The sequence below is a fragment of the Bombyx mandarina genome, chromosome 13, assembly GCF_030267445.1.
Source record: "Bombyx mandarina strain Sakado chromosome 13, ASM3026744v2".
NCBI classification, from domain to species: Eukaryota; Metazoa; Arthropoda; class Insecta; order Lepidoptera; family Bombycidae; genus Bombyx; species Bombyx mandarina.
Genome location: NC_143220.1, coordinates 13624068 through 13642037, shown reverse-complemented (window position 1 = coordinate 13642037; position 17970 = coordinate 13624068). Strand labels below are relative to the sequence as shown.

At 35.1% G+C, this 17970-nt stretch overlaps 1 protein-coding gene across 2 annotated transcripts in view; it reads left to right on the top strand.

Annotated features, from left to right (window-relative positions):
* Nucleotides 1-17970, top strand: part of LOC114241782 (proton channel OtopLc) — a 65021-nt gene that overhangs the window by 21292 nt on the left and 25759 nt on the right. The window contains exons 1-3 of one of the 2 annotated variants that reach the window (XM_028172746.2): nt 609-946; nt 10901-11155; nt 14478-14636. In XM_028172746.2, the coding sequence (XP_028028547.2) occupies nt 894-946; nt 10901-11155; nt 14478-14636 (467 nt within the window). In that variant the 5' untranslated portion in view covers nt 609-893. Of the gene's footprint in view, nt 1-608; nt 947-10900; nt 11156-14477; nt 14637-17970 lie in introns of those variants that run through there. The other variant, XM_089732411.1, reaches the window with a different exon arrangement.

Here is a 17970-nt window from a genome sequence, read left to right as displayed (position 1 = left end):
TTGTTGGGGACATATGATTACATTATTATAGTACATGAATAAGATTGATACCTTTCAGTAGTATCAATTTCTCTTTCATGTCTAACGACCTTTCCTTTGTTTTCGATCGTCATAGGTTCTTTTGATTCATAATTTACTGCCACAAAAATAGTTACGTAATAAAGATGACGTGACGCTAATTATTACAATTTGTTTCAGTGCTATTACTCGGAAAAAGTCCGGAAATTACCTACTTTGATATCATAATTTGATATTAACATTAATGAACAGGAAAATGCCGGAAGATATATGTATATTCTTTTAGTCGTCCGCTCATTTAAGTAAATGTACAGCGGGAGTTAATTGTTATCGAATCGCGAGTTTCAGGATCCATTTGCTCGGGAAATTCTATTAGCCTTTGAAAGGTCTCACGCGTATAACATTTACCGCTTCCGTAGACGGCACGGCGACGTTTTAGCCTTAACAACACACTTGTCATTGAACTGCGAACATCCATTTAGTTTCATTATGCGTCTATTTACCAATTTCGCTCGAGAGCCGGTCTCCTGCGTCCCGCCCTCGTGCAATCATGGTTGGTATTAAATTGCTGCAATCCAGCCAAGTGTTGTCGAGTTAGATCAGTTAATCCCCTGGGACAGTGGCGTGCTGGTTAACTCGGTAGCCGCACTGCGCTTGCGACTCGTTTTGCAAATTCATTCAATGCAGTTACGTTTCTAATTCAAAGTTCTTCAGAATCGAAAGGTTTTAAAATTGCAACCCTCTTTTTTATTAGCCAGTTATCGGTTTTTGAAAAAAGTTTAATTTAGAAGTTTAACGTTGACATTTTGTTTTTCGAATGTCCCGATAGTGATGTCATAATTTAAATCTGAATTATTTTGCTGCTTAGTATTAGAATGAAAATCACTGAATCGCTCGCGAATGGAAATGAGGCGGCGGTTCATGAAAGGTAAGCTTTCATTACGTATTCTGTTCGTGACGGACGAACATGACACATCGTTGGTTATGATTATTAGATATGCATATTCAATCAAAATCAAAACAGATACGGATACTCGTAGTGTGAACATATTAAAGGATTTTTGATTTTCATTCGTAGCTTTGTCGTGAGCTATGATAAGCACTGTTAAACATATAATTTCATTTATAAATACTATATTTTGGCACGAAGTTCCTTATGGGACGATGGGGAGGGGTACCCTAACCGGGAAAAAACGTCCGTAACGTAAGATTTTTACTAGTAATGTACAAAGTGTACGACTTAACTTTGTAATAACGTACAAAAAATAACATAATTTTATTATATATTTTTTATATATATTATATATAGTGAATAAAATAAAGTTGATAACTTTGTAAAGTAGTTTTTTTTTATCAATAAAAAAAACATAATAAAAATTTATACCCGAATAGAATAGAACTTAAAATTAATATTTTTATAATAAGGAACTTCGTTCCTATCCGGTGTCCCACGACACCACACATCTCTTTTTTTCTATATATAATATAATAATAGCATACTTTAATATTGTTTAAAGATTATATCTGTAATGTTTGTTCTGGTTTGTCTGTCCCTAAAGAAATGATGTTTCAAATTGAGATGTATACATAAGTTCGGCCACACGAAATCGTTTCACATTCACGTGTAAACTCACTTCACTCACGTCACTTGTTGAACTCGTAAGCATCGAATTGACATGACCACTTACGAACGGCTTAAGAGTACAGTGATCATTCGAAAAAAAAAAAAAAAAAAACGTGATGGATAGGTGTGAAACGGTTCGCGCGGTGGGCGCTGCCCCTCGCTCCACTTCCTGTTGTGTTCTCTTTTAATGTTATAAACATTGAATCGTCCTAAATACCGGGGGGTCGATGACCGGTTACGGCACTCCGGTGTGCCACTGACAGGGGTGGTATTCGATTAATTATAAAATGTTACAAAATGTGGATACAACACGCGACCTCAACTCAGTACTTGTTAATTATAATTTACGAAATCGGCCGCTTCGGTTAGTCGTCTCGATGGTCAGTTCAAATTGTAGATTCGTATTCGTAATGTTAAATAATATATTTTTGAGCACGCTTTTACTATTTTGATATGAATGTTAGTTTCAACGACTTAAATACGTCCGATAAACTGAAAGTCTATTGTACATCAAGGACCGATGATAATACAATTCATTTTACTACTTAAGCTCTGAACGTAATCAACACATATTAAAATTTAAAATGAAATAAATTGTTAGTTCGTTTTGCTATATAAGTGTGCATCTGTGTAGTTTTTTATAAGTTTAGAACTAATATATAATTTTTATTTATTACAGTTATGTTCGTTTATAGGGAAATGCATTCTTTCTTTAGGTCTGTAAAGCTATTCTTTATAAAAATCAGTAACTTCGAGGCACCTAAAGAGCCGTGATAATACATACATAGTGTATGTATGTATTGGTTAATTTTTGTATAGAGATATTTTGTGTCTATGCTGGGAGCAAGTGAAAAAGGTATTGGAATAACGTCACTCTATGTTAGGGATGGACGAACCTTTGCGGATCAACATGTCAATTTTTGCTGGAACCATAGACGTGGCGTTAAATTATGTTGACTTAGGGATTTGAGAAAATAATCAATCTAAATACAGCTATCAACGTAAAACTCTTCATTTAATTCAAAAATATACATTTTGTACTTTATGTTTACAAATAGCAATAAATGTTTCAATAGCTAATAAAAAAATATATATAAGATGCAAAATAAAATGCTATATGTATTAGGGTTGTAAAATTTTACTTATAAGCGTGTTTTTAAAATTTCTCTGAAAATATTGATCCGCACGCATAGGTAGATGAAAGTATGGATGAAAGAGCCCTTCGTTGCGTAGACTCACTCGAGGTTACTCGAACGCAAAAAATATTTCATAGTGAAAGTTACTTAGAATTAGAATTCGAACAGTTTCGATCGGTGGCGTGCCGTAAATTAAATTCTATGGGGTAAGTTATTCCATATCTTAAATTTTAAACTTTGACCCAGAAAATCAGAATGTTTTTCTTATATTGATTCATGTACAGTCATCATTTGTAAATGATTCATGTACAAAAGCGCAAGATAGAATATCTCGGCCACGTGCTCAGGAACGATAGATACATGCTGCTGCATTTGATAATGATGGGCAAAGTGGACGGAAAGAGACGTGCTGGGCGAAGAAAGAAGTCATGGCTTTGGAATATCCGGCAGTGGACCGGTATTGCCTCCGTCGAACAGCTGTTCCGGCTGGCTGTTGATAGAGATTAATACAGGAAGCTAACCGCCAACCTTCAGGATTGAAGAGGCACTGGAAGAAGAAGACATTCATTACTTAATCGACCTTGCAAAATGGTTGGAATTACAAAAGCCTTCTTTATTTATTTATTAGGTACACAATAAAAATCACAAGCTAAAAATATTCAGAATCTGCCTTGCAACATAAGCTATGTGCGCACACAAAGTGCTGAATTTGTACACAACGTTCCCTATACAAAACAATACGATAAAGTCTATGAACTTATTGTAGAAATCCGATAAGCCGTTCGTTTTCAGTAGCTGCATCAGTCAAGGTATATCTCTCACTAGCGACCCACCCTCGCGTCGCTTCGGAAACTGTAATTTATTAATGATTTCTCCACTTTTTAATGGATGTTATTATACATATAAACCTTCCTCTTCAATCACTCTATCTATTAAAAAAAAACGCATCAAAATCCGTTGCGTAGTTTTAAAGATTTAAGCATACATAGGGACAGACAGATATAGGGACAGAGAAAGCGACTTTGTTTTATACTATGTAGTGATTACACTTCTTCAATATCCCACTAAAAATTTAAATACGTTTTATAAGTAAATTGTTTTCAAACATTCACCGCTTAAAGTGAAAGCTATCTCAAATATTAATATTCATAGTCCGTTAACAATTCACTCCATTTTTTTTGGTTACGTAAGTATTCAAATATCCGTTATTCTTAAAAGACGTTCGTGAAAATTTCGTTAAAAACTCGAAACAATAAAAGGGGAGGTAATATTCTCTCAGGGTTTCCTTTAGAGAAGCTGGTGTTTCTTTGTGTGCGTTTTCAACGACGAAGAGGAACTTATTTCCATCGTCGGAAAATGTCTTGGAACTACAAAGTGTGAACTGTGAAAATATTCAGAGAGATGTTGTGGCGTCGGTCGCTTTTCTTGTCGAGAATGTGCGCGTAACAGGCCAGACTGTTTGTGTTTAAAAAAAAAAAACTTTGTTTCTCTATGAATAAAGGATGTATTTTTTGTAATAATTAAGATACTATTGTAACTTGTACTTGTACTTTGTAACTATACTGAGACCTTAGAACTTATATCTCAAGGTGGGTGGCGCATTTACCTTACCTCACCTTACCTCTATGGGCTCCAGTAACCACTTTACACCAGGTAGGTTGTGAGCTCGTCCATCCATATAAGCAATAAAAATAAAATAAAAGATACAAAATACAAGGAGATGCTTTAAATATGACCCTGCCAATTTTTGTTATCACCAGTGATGGTTTTTGGGTTGTAGACTGGAACATCCGTTTAATAATATAGTAGAGAATAGAACCTCATGTCTCAAGGTTGGTGGCGGCATTCGCGTTGTGAGGTATATTTGCTCGTTCACGAAGCAAACAATTAAAATTAAGAATCTATTTGTTTAGTTTCTTGAGAATTTTTTATGTTACCATCAAACAAATTGAAAATAATCAATGTAATTGTTGAAATTTCAATAGCAAACGAATGAAATTATGAATCTAAATATTGAAGTTTTTTTTATTTATTGCTTAGATGGGTGGACGAGCTCACAGTCCACCTGGTGTTAAGCGGTTATCCAGTAACGTAAATGCGCCACACACCTTGAGATATAAGTTCTAAGGTCTAAGTGCCAGTGATTATGGTCGAAATTCAATCATCGAACACTAGTATATGTCATTACAGTACATGTTGGAAAATTGTAATGTTTCAGTACAAACGATAAATACTTTAGAGCTCTGTAATAAATCGATAATCAATAATAATTAGGATACATAAATGATGGTAAGTAAAATAAACGAAAAATCCAAAAATATCATCGCATCGTGAAAGTCTTGTATCACAGACTCATTGATCCGGCCGGCGGTGGGCAGGACGCCAACGAAAGCGAATTTACTATGACCTATCGTGAAAATGAAAACATCAACAGGTTTTAGAATAAACGCCAAATTGAACTTTATCGTACTAGCAATTAGCACCATTTTCAGACAGGATGGTTTCGGATTTGTTCACTTTTAATATAGGAGGGAAAACTTGGTAGTTCTCGCAGAAAATAGATCTTGTGCTCTATTGTTTAGCGATGTTATTTGAAAATTGGGGTTCGATATGCCCTTTTTGCTACGGGTAATGCAGTAGTGAGTACTCAGTAGATAGTACTACGGCGTAGTGATAGTATTTGTATACAAAGCACAGATTTGGCGTATAGTGGAATCGTCCGGCTTTACCGGTTCTTAATATTTGAGGCCAGTCATTTTCTTTTGTTTATTTATAGGACGTTTTTCTTGTAAGGTTAATGTTTGCAAATAAATATTTACAGGCTTTTATTATTTGTCTTTAATACTTACGAATATGTTTTTTTTATATAATTCTGATTTTAGTAGATTTGGATTAAGAAGCGATGTATTCGACTTTACTAAATTTAGTCAATCTATTAATTTCAATTATCTCTGAGATAACTAAACTGTACGGAAAATAATATGAAATCTTTCATTCCACTCCTATTCCGGCTTCGACAGTAAGTGAAATTACTCCACTGATCTTATCGACGACTTAAGGTTGCCGAAGTATTTTGCCAGGTAGTCTGCGAGTATTGCATGAGGACGCTAAATGATATATCATAGAAATAAAAGAACTAAATTTAACGTCTGGACATAAGTTAGGTACAGGAAGAAGCGAATGAGTTGGTGAAATTAATTTTTACACAAATTTAAACTTAGATTTTTGCGTTTACGTTAAGACTAATTACTACGAATATTATTAGTAAATAGTTAGGTATAATTAGCAAGCAAAGTAAGTTTTAAGAGAGGCACATATTGTTCTTCATTTGACCGGCGTTTGTATTCGCATTAAATTTGTAGTTCAGAAAATTTTGAACACGTTACATTTTCTTGGGGTAAAGAGTTGGTTATATAACTTTATTCTCTATAAACTTCCCCTGCATTTCTAGATCTGTTAATTGGTAAAATAAAAAAACAGCAAATACACTTGCGTATGTATTATAGCGTATAAACTGGACCTTGTTTGGGTCATTTACCATAGCAAAAGCACCCATGTGTTAATACAAATAAAAAATTATCTTTGTGCAAAATTTCATCCAAGCAAACTAAAACTGAAATTATAAATAGTATAGATTTACTGTGTAGAAAGAAGAGTTAAATATCAGTGACATTTTATATTTTTTATAATTGTTACAACACAATACAAATATGATTGAATTCAATAGTAAACCTAAATAATCTTTATGTATTTTTTACGTAGGTATAATAGTTTTTTTTTCTTTATTTCAAAATACATATATGTACGTATTATGTAAATCAGATTTTTTTATTTATATAGGTAAATGAGAAGCTACTTATTAGGTATGCAATGCAAAATAACAATTTAATGACCTTCGACAAGCCTCGATGAGCTACTGAGCTATCCAAGGATTTCGTTACGCCCCCTGATAATCACATCAAGTACTATATTGTTTCATAATCAGATCAAATACTATATTGTATTATCTTAAGTACTTTTGTCAATTTCTTACGATAATCAACTGTATATAGCTTCCAAGATTTGTTAACATTTACAAGTGAATCTATCAAAGGCGTCCAAAATATATTCCGGAAATCACTAACAGTTTTTCAGTCCGAAGAGAAAATTTTGTTAAAAATAATTAGTGTAATAAAACCTGAACACGGTTTGCTTAGATACAGTCAACTGTTTGAACACATGTCTCTTATTTCCTACAGACCAAAATAAACGATGCATTTTATTCGACATAAACGGTTTACGGCATAGACGAGAGCGGAAATAGAAGTCAGTATTGGATGCGGAAATGGCGTTCGTCGGGAAAGGCCAGACATGCTCGGTATTTGCCGGTATTATTTGATTTGCGTCGTCGTCGACAACCACCCCACAACCGCCATGGATTGATTGAAATAATGGAATCAAAGGAAGGAAGGAATTAAAGGTTGCAAAGTAATTTCTATACCACCTTGATATGTATGTTAGTACCTGTTAGTAGATATGTACTAGTTACCAGGAGAAAAACAAGAAATTGTTTTGACTGTTAAAACAGTAGCTGTCAAAGAAATCAATTAAATATTTAGTTTGTTCTCTTCGAACTTAATTATAAATTACTAGCGGAACGCTCCGGCCCCGCTCGGGTCTTTAATAAAAATTTTAACGATATGTGACGTTGTTTTATTTATTTAAATAAAAGAACAGTTATTGCGGTATATCTAAAATAGTTAGACATATGCTGTCGAGACACTTTTTCTAAATAAGAATGTCTTCTACAAAGTCGTAGTACATTATTTTATTCTATCATCAATAGATTTCGTAGGGCACGCGATGTAAAGAATATTTTAGGTATTTTTTTTATACCTTGGGTTATATTATTAGAGTTTTAGTAAGGATCCCTAACTTTTTTCAAAAATATTAAAGTCTATGACACTCGGGAATAGTGTAGCTTCCAAACAATGAAAGAATTTTTCAAATCGGTTCAGTAGTTTCGGAGCCTATTCAATACAAAAAAATAAATCTTTTTTTAATTCAGACTTTTTTTAATTCAGAAAGAAAAATAATCTTTCTAATTTTTTATTAGTTTTTATAAGTTTTAGTCGTCTAAAACGACTTGTTTATTCATTTTACGTACAATATTGGTTATTGGGGTCATATAGCATCTTATTTTACAAGTAAAAATCATGTAATAATAATAATAAGACTTACACATTTAAAAATATCTAAGCTGATAGCCGAAAATCGGGTATTTTTTATAAAAAACAATTAAATTGAAATATCTCCAGATCGGTTAGATTTAGGGTAGGGTGTTTCATAGTCAAATCAGTCAGAAACGATGTAAGCTACACGCTCTTAACGGGAATAGGTCGACTTAACCTGTAACCCTGTATATGTATAGAGAAGAAGAAGATTATGAATATTGATATCAAACTGTTTTTACGAATGTATTTACTTAATTGTACGCTTCTGAGTCTGATATGTATAATTCAATTGAACGACTCGTATATCATATGAAAGTATATATGTAAACAGCAATAACGACAATTTATACGAACATTGCACCCGGCATATCTGAACTGAGCGCAGATATAAATCACGAAGGCCCAGACTACATCAGCAAATGCAATTTTGATCGCAATTAAATCCGTGTTGTGAATTACATTTTCGGATATAGAGTTTAAAAACGATGCTGTTTTTGTTTTGTTTTTTTTAAGCATTCATTCGGTGACATTATGCGATTTTTTTTCAAATTACAACACAATTTTGTAACAAAATAATAGGTTTTATTTGGTGTTAAGTGGTTACTGGAGCCCATAGACAACTGCAACGTAAATGCGTCACCCACCTTTAGATATAGGTTCTAAGGTCTCAGTATAGTTATAATGGCAGCCCCACCCTTCAAACCGAAACGTATTACGGCCAGAAATAGGCAGGTCGGCAGGTCTGAGAATTCGCGAATACGGCAGTTACATACCATAATAAATGAAAAAAATCACATTGGCACAAATTTAACAACGTTTATTGAATTATTGTGGCCTGTGAGAATTACGGAATTTTGAAAATTCAATATTATTTATGTTTTTCCTTTGTTTATCTACATAGGCCGAACAGGGTTCGCTTCATATAGTTATGGGAGTAGACATGTATACTGAAATATACATATGTCGCCAGGATCCGTGAGATTAAAGTCTCAATTGTACTGCTTAACGAATAACCTTGAATGCTTCGGTGTTCTATAGCAGAAAAGGGGCGAGTTGAGTCATTTCTTCCCTAACCTATTCATGATCACAACCTACCACCAGAAGGCCGTTAAAATTATCTTGTACTATCAAAATTGATTTTCTTTTATCAGATCAATTAGTGGAATCAGAGATGAATTTCAGCTTTGACAGGTTTTTATTAACGTTTTCGATCGAAATAACTTAAATCAGCCACGATAGAACCCAATTTGAGGCCAATTTTACTTCAAACAATTTAAAAAATAAATTGAAAAGTTAAGGTTTTGTTTCATAACCTCAAAAATAGCTCATATATACTTCACAAACGTTATTCGTGATTATAGAAATCGCGTGTTACAAAATATAAAATACATTTAATTCTCGAAGCCTTAAAAATTTGCATAATGGCTTAACAGTATACGAAAATTGGTCGGAGAGTTCTTAAATGTGATGTGATTAGATGTGATCTACTTTGCTAGTGTAGAAAAACTTGTTAATTTATTCATATTTATCAGATACTAGCGACCCGCCCTCGCTTCGCTTCGGAAACATTAAAACACACATGAAACCAAAATAAATAAAATAAAAAAAAATTAAAAAAAAGTAGCCTATGTTCATCAGGGACAATGTCGGCTTCTAATGGAAAAAGAATTTTTCAAATCGGTCCAGTAGTTTCGGAGCCTTTTCGAAACAAACAAACAAACAAATCTTTCCTCTTTATAATATTATTACTAGCGACCCGCCCTCGCTTCGCTTCGGAAACATTAAAACACACATGAAACCAAAAAAATTAAATATTTTTTTTTTTTTTAAAAGTAGCCTATGTTCATCAGGGACAATGTCGGCTTCTAATGGAAAAAGAATTTTTCAAATCGGTCCAGTAGTTTCGGAGCCTATTCGAAACAAACAAACAAACAAATCTTTCCTCTTTATAATATTAGTATAGATATAGATATTAGTATAGACAATCTTATGTGTAGATACTTGTGAGTTCAAGATTTAAAATCGTATACAGTTTCTCGTTGTCATTCCTGGAAGTGGCTTAAGGGGTGTGCAGACATTTGGTTTTTTAATTAAAAGAGACAGGCGGATCTTAATTAAAACGGGAGCTAAGCGAGCTTCGGAGAAAGCTCCGTGATATTATTACCTCTATATCATACGAGCCGAGTATTACGAGGAAACCAGACCGGTTTTCTTGTTTTTTTCCCTCATAAGGCTTCGTTTTTTTTTTATGACAAGCGTCTGCGGTCTTGACTGAAGTTGCAACGTCCGCAGAATCAAAAATAACAATCTATGTTGCTATAACGGAGCTTATGATATATTTGCAATCTATTTCGTGGGTTCTGTTCTTTACATTCAAGTGACGAACAGGTCTGTTTACTGTTTATCTGGGTTTAAATATCTTCATAATATTATATGTTTTTTTTTATTGCTTAGATGGGTGGACGAGCTCACAGCCCACCTGCTGTTAAGTGGTTACTGGAGCCCATAGACATTTACAACGCAAACTCGCCACCCACCTAGAGATATAAGCTCTAAGGTCTCAGTATAGTTACAAGGGCTGCCCCACACTTCAAGCCGAAACGCATTACTGTTTCACGGCAGAGATAGGCGGGGTGGTGGTACCTACCCGTACGGACTCACACGAGGTCCTACCACCAGTAAAATGTACATGTTTAAATGTATATCAAACTACTCTATATCAGTTTCTGCTTCCCATGGTTCAGGAAATCCTGGTTTGGGTTACGGTAATTGTGTGTTGTGATTTACGTTCGATTATGTTATTAATTATTTTTATTTTTTTTAATTTTTCAATGTTCTCAGAAAGAATAGAACGCCATATAATCATTGTGGTATATTAGGTTCAATGATTTTTTTTTCTAATGTTGCAGCTGTTACTCCATACCAGCGAACAACATGTCTGGTGGTTCTCATGTGTCGCGAACTACATTCGGTGGAGCCGACTCCGAGATGTCCAGTGGTAGTGCTCCACCGCTTCCCAGTCCAGCATCGGCTGGAGCAGCACTAGTTTCGCCAGAAACTTTAAGCAGACACAGCAGTCCGCCCCCGCTACCTCCTCATCCGTCGCACCAGCATCCGGCGCCATCTTGTTCCTCTCATCGAGTGCATATGGAGTCGCCCTTACGGTATGTTTCTTCCGTTTGAAAGAAAATGAGCGAACTTTTTTTTTGTTTTTTTTTAATGATAAACTAAGCTGCACTAAATATAATCACAGACGTGGATGGGTTTTTTATGCGTAAATTGCACTAACTGGCCCATAGACATCAACGTGAATGCAGCCACCTTCTTTGAAACATGAGGTAGACGTTTTACAATAAACTCAGCCACTAGTAAAAAAAAGTATCTATAATGTGTGTGCGGCATTATTTAATGAAGATTTAATAAATCATAAAATTGTCAATTTACTTGTGTTGTTAGGTTTTGCTGTCAACACGCAGTAATCTGCAGCTCCGAATAAATATCTATACTAATATTATAAAGAGGAAAGATTTGTTTGTTTGTTTGTTTCGAATAGGCTCCGAAACTACTGGACCGATTTGAAAAATTCTTTTTCCATTAGAAGCCGACATTGTCCCTGATGAACATAGGCTATATTTTTTTTATTTTTTTTTTTGGTTTCATGTGTGTTTTAATGTTTCCAAAGCGAAGCGAGGGCGGGTCGCTAGTCTCTCTATAAGGGTAGCGATAGCCGTTTTGGTTATGAGGACAAAATTCTATGATGCTATGTTATGATGATTTATGGTGATAAAATTGAGACTTCGAACATCATGTCTCAGGGTGGGTATAAAAAGCCTGTTCAAATCAGTCTAATGTCAGGTTTAGACAAAAATAGAAAATTGAATAGAACCAAGCGAGAAAGCACATCATCAGGAAAGCTTTTACTACTTACCATTACCTATTTTAATTAAATCTTGTTTGTCGTTCGACTGAACAATTGAAATAAACAATCTTACAAAGTGTTCTGCTTACCGGAGCCCATAGACATTCTACAATGTAAACCCACCTTGAGATATGAGTTCTAAGGTCTCTGTATAGGTACAACGGCTGCTTCAACCTCCAAACCGAAACGCATTACTGCTTCTCGGCAGAAATAGGCAGGGTGGTGGTACCTACCCGTGCGGACTCACAAGACGTCCTACCACCAGTAAAAATCATATATCACCATATCTCTCATACTGTATATTACTCGTAGTCCTAGTCCTAATTCTTAAAAATCTGTTCCCTCTAATAATAAAAAAAAAATATGATTGTGTGTTATCAGTTTGAACCAAATGATTGTTTACACCAATAAAAGAAATATTCGTTCCGTTATGTAATATGTTTCTTTTATAAATCAAACGCTCATCATTCGTTTTCTGTCCAATTTACAACACCTTTGTGTTCAGACAAGATGCACGTAAGACAAAGAAAGCCTTTGTTCTTCCACAGACTCGTTACATAGTCAAATGAACGCCTTCTTGAATTTAATGTGACAATATTGTAGACAGACGTGCAAATACGCCTCTAATGAACTTCGGCTGCAGAACGACACTGAAGATGCTGATTTATATAGGAAATGAGTAGAGGGATACACATTTGAAATTTGACAACAGCGAGCAGCTATCATCGTTTTTTTTGTGTTGTAAAATGTTGATCGTAAAGATTGATTTGATGTTGAGCCACTTGGCCTTTCGATTTATCTACGTGATTTGAATAGAGGGGCTTACCGTTATGCGCATGATTACTACCTTTATTACCTAAATATATTTAAGATTCGGAGTCTGTATGTAAATGTGTAAATGTTTTGATCTCATATGTATGTTTCCATGACCTGTAATACAGGACAAAATTCCTAGCTTAGGGCTGTATAATTTTGATACTATAAAGATACATAAATCAATCACATAGATTTGAGCGTTCACTAGGTATTACAATTTACTTCTTCGCTTTCTTGAGGTAATGCGTTCGTCGCTTCTCATGGAATGGAACTTTCCTCATTCCATCTATACCTTTAATTTTTTTTGCTTTTTGACAACAGATGGGATTAATCGTACCGACTTAACATTCAAGAAATGTCCCAGAACATTCAAGAGATATCCTAGTTTTTTCGATAAACATTTCTGCTATTAAACGATAGATGGCGTTACTTGTTCAGGCGCAGTTTATCCGAGATTAACTCATAACTAAATAATTAAACAAGTTGGAAAACAGAAATAAATTTTAAATTGCTATGAATTTATTTTATCCCGCACTGTCGCATTAAGTAATCGGATTAATTTGAATCCCTTACATGTTGAGAGCCTTGGCAATTATGATTCTCATCATCGTTTCTCGCGATATTAGGTTAAATTTATTCTAAACCTACAACGGTTTCAAATATGATTTGTTTCACATTACAAAATTTGAACCTGCCTGCGGAATTTGTCTTCATTAGATTTGATTTCATTCTAATTGCAACGCATGATTGATACGCGACAGAAACAGGCAAAATAGATTAAATGGTAGCACCCGTGACATTGTGCCGGATTCCATTTTTATTTTCGTGGTAGTCGTTTGTGAACACGAGTTTATTTGAGTATTTCAAGCCTAATTGCTATATAAGAGTTTTGTTATAAGAGTATTTGATGTAAGGGAATTGGGAACGAAGACAGATGGGTAGTGTTAGTGCTTCTCGTCTAAAACGTTAAAATACTGTTAACCTTTCAACGCACCACTTAATCAACAACGCGTGAACGCAATGATCAATACAATTATCAATATCGTTTTTTGAAGACTAGTTTATCAGTTGTACAAAAAGTCTTATTTTAAAAAAGGTATTGGACAAGAAGTTTTTAATTGAAACTGTTATCGTTAGATGACCTTAAAATAAGTTACGTATAACCCCAGCCAGTGCACTAATGAGATTCGGGCAGTTAACTAACTTAGAACCCTCGTCAACTAATACGACCAGGGATGTCGCCTTTATCAAATTTACTTAATCTAAATTTGTATGTATACCACATCCTGACGTTTCTTTGTTCATAAGTTCTATTTCTAACAACGAAATTTCTATAGAATATTTCATTTTGTGCATTACAAAATTCTACACAAATGTTTTAATAATGCTGCCTGAAAAAAAGGTTTTTTTTAATTTATTTTTTTTGCTTATGTGGGTGGACGAGCTCACAGCCCACCTGGTGTTAACTGGTTACTGGAGCTCATAGACATCTACGACCCACCGTCAATGCGTCACCCACCTTGAGATATCAGTTCTAAGGTCTCAGTATAGTTACAACGGCTGCCCCACCCTTCAAACCGAAACGCATTATTGCTTCACAGCAGAAATAGGCAGGGTGGTGGTACCTACCCGGGCGGACTCATAAGAGGTTCTACCACCAGTGCTCATTTAAATATGTTTCGTTGTGCTTTTAACGTTTAAAAAAATCGATCACAGTTTTGATAGCTTTATGCTTGTTATTTTTCTGACAGGATGTCCAGTGCTCCATCAATGAACTTGGGTGGTTCATTGTCGCTACAACCCATGCTGTACGGAGCTGCGAGTGCTGGTTCGGCTCACGTTCCTCTGCCTCCAACGAGACGCTCACCACGGCCTTCCAACACTATACAGCAGATGCACGTTATAAGCGCGTGAGTATGCTTTAACCAACTTTTTCCATGGGGAGTGCTCTGAGGAATTCTTTGAGATGATCCCCTCATCTCCTTTTTATCATAGCACCTCCCAGCATCGGAGCAGAGTTCATCCATATTATCTGGAACCGCTGCGTTCATCGACAGTGGGTTTCCGAGGTTTTTTTGCCATCCGGCTATGGAATGAGCTCCCCTCCACGGTGTTTCCCGAGCGCTATGACATGTCCTTCTTTAAAACAGGCTTGTGGGGAGTATTAAGCGGTAGGCAGCGGCTTGGCTCTGCCCCTGGCATTGCTGAGGTCCATGGGCGACGGTAACCACTCACCATCAGATGGGCCATATGCTCGTCTGCCTACAAGGGCAATAAAAAAAAACCCACCTCTTTGGTATTGTCAGGACTTATTGATCCTTATATTTGATTCACTTAGGAATGGTCTCTGTACATTACAATGTATGCTTCATTTATATCTCTGTTCTTATCGATAGCTTTCGTGAAAATAAAACATTATATTTATGCAAGTGGTCAAATAAGCAGGTAGGCATCGACTTGGATATACCCCTGGCATTGCTAAAGTCCAATAGCGACGGTAACCGCTTACCTTCAAATACACCGTATGCTCGTCTGCTTACAAGGGCAATAAAAAAAATTAGAGCAGAATGAGTAAATTTTTCGAAAAGTAATACTCAAGTACCCTGTTAGTGTTAAGAATTTTATAAATTATTATAATAGTTTATACTTATCGTTAAAGGTATATAAGTATATTTATTTAATGAAGAAATATTGTATGGTCTATGGAATATAATTAAAATTTAAAGGAAGATATTTAAATTTTCATTTAAATGTTATAAAAAAATCTAATTTTATGATACAGTAGTACAGTATCAGCGATTGCCTAAGATACTAGTGATTTTTTTCCACCATGCGAGACTGAAATAAATACTTTTAACCAACATATGAACCGCATTCTTTTTATCCTGTAATTATAATAAATTACGACAAGAATTTTAATTACGGACATTAATTCCAGTAAGCCCTTCTAAGATATCGAATGCAACACTATAATTATCCTATTGTTGGCTATATTCGGAAGCCCTTCCTAAGCCTCTAATGCGTTTCGAAGTGCTGTGAAATTTGTTTGTGGAAAGCATCAAATTAGAAAATATGTTATTTATACGATGCTTTGTTTAATGTTTAATAATAATTGTTATGTTTAACTCTTCTACTTATAATGTTTATGGTTAAGAGTAAAGATAGTTTTGTTATTGAATTGTAAAAGCGATTCCCGTGTTTTGTTTTCCGTCGCTCAAACGTGATTTCGAAATTTAAATGCACTTTGTTTGGTGTAAGAGTAATAATAGTTTTAATGCTCATATTTTTCATTTTTGTTTTTTAATATATACAAAATATGAAACCTATTTAAATCCATATATTATTTTAATTTGTTTGGGGTATTCTGTTAAATGACAACGGGTTTCCCTGCGGCTGTCCAATGCTTTGTTGGATTGGAACAAAAATAACAAGAAACAAGTTTAAAAAATTTTTGCCGCTCTATTAATTCTAATTATAAATCCCAAAAAAAACTGTATTTTCAAACATAACTAAACAGTGACAAGAACAAATCAGAAGATACGAAACTTCCGTGAATGCCTTGTGAATTGTATCTAACTAGATCCGGATCCAATAAATCGGCATTCCCTTGTACGTGGACTTCGTTTATTTCACGATCCTTCGCTTCCGTCGCAAATGTGACGTCAGACAGCAATAAAGCCCATTTTATGCGAGAAAAATTTTGAAGAACACTCTCATTTTGAACAGGCAGGGTCGTATGTAAGCGCGTGGAGGCAATAATCTTTCTACGGTCTTGTGGCCCACTCGTAAATGTGAATATACGGCTCCTGTACTTATTTAACGCGGTACTAGAATGTAACAAACACGCGGATAGCTCCATAGGTTGTATATATTTTAAATTGCCACGTACCATCCGGCTATGGAATGAGCTCCCCTCCACGGTGTTTCCCGAGCGCTATGACATGTCCTTCTTCAAACGAAGCTTGTAAAGAGTATTAAGCGGTAGGCAGCGGCTTGGTTCTGCCCCTGGCATTGCTGAAGTCCATGGGCGACGGTGACCACTCACCATCAGGTGGGCCGTATGCTCGCACGACTACAAGGGCAATAAAAAAAAATAATGAGTTTTTCCTTTGATAGGTAATTCCATATTCGTTTCCTGAATCACGGATATCTAATGATATTTGTATTTTCGATATTAAGACGTATGAATATCAATCTCTGGTTTCCATAGTACAGGGAATCCTAGTTTGGGGTCAGGTGACCGTGCGGGATTTGTTTCTGATTACATATCGACGCTTGAAAGGCAAACGTGACTAAGCGACAATGCGTGAACTTTACAGTAGACTAATTTAAAGTTGAAATACCTGAAAAAAAAATATTTTAACAAATCTTGCTGTAGGATTGAAATAATTTTAATAGACCTAGAAATTATTATTTTTTGCGCATCGAATATGGTTATTGCCTATCATTTATGTATAAAGCAGTTATTGTTGCTTAGTCACGTTTGCCTTTCAAGCGTCGATATCTACATTTTTTTATTGTCGGATATCCCTATTAGGGCAACATTAGAAAGGTTACGATTCATATTTATAAATTAGCCATTTTTTTATATATGTATTTACGTATGTTATAATATAGCAGAATTCAAAAGCGCCACGCATCTACCATTTGTTTTCGATTTGAGACTAGATCGAAGTGAGCTTCCTAAAACGACAAGTTTTACCAAATGGAAATTGTTTTCCTTTTATATTAAGGAAGTTTATTTAAATACAGTAGGAATTTACTTAACACAAAACAGCTTGACTAACATAAAGGAAAGATTAGGAATAGGCGAGTATTACGTGAAAACTTTTACAGTTGGTAATGCATATTCTAAGAGTTTATGGGTAGGTACTATTCTCTTGCTTATGCCGCGAAGCTATCATGTATTGAGGTATGAAGGATAGGGATAAAATAGGGAAGAATAAAATAGAGATAGTCCTCGAACTATACTATTGAGACTTACTGACTGGTGGTAGGACCTCTTGTGAGTCCGCACGGGTTGGTAACACCACCCTGCCTATTTCTGTCATGAAGCAGTAATGCGTTTCGGTTTGAAAGGTGGGGCAGCCGTTATTATTATTATTATTATTATTATTTACCTTGTATATGTCTATGGGCTCCGGTAACCACTTAATACCAGGTGGGATGTGAGCCCTCCATCCATCTACGCAATAAATAAATAAAAAATTACCTCATATCGATAAGTAGAAATCGCGTTCTGTC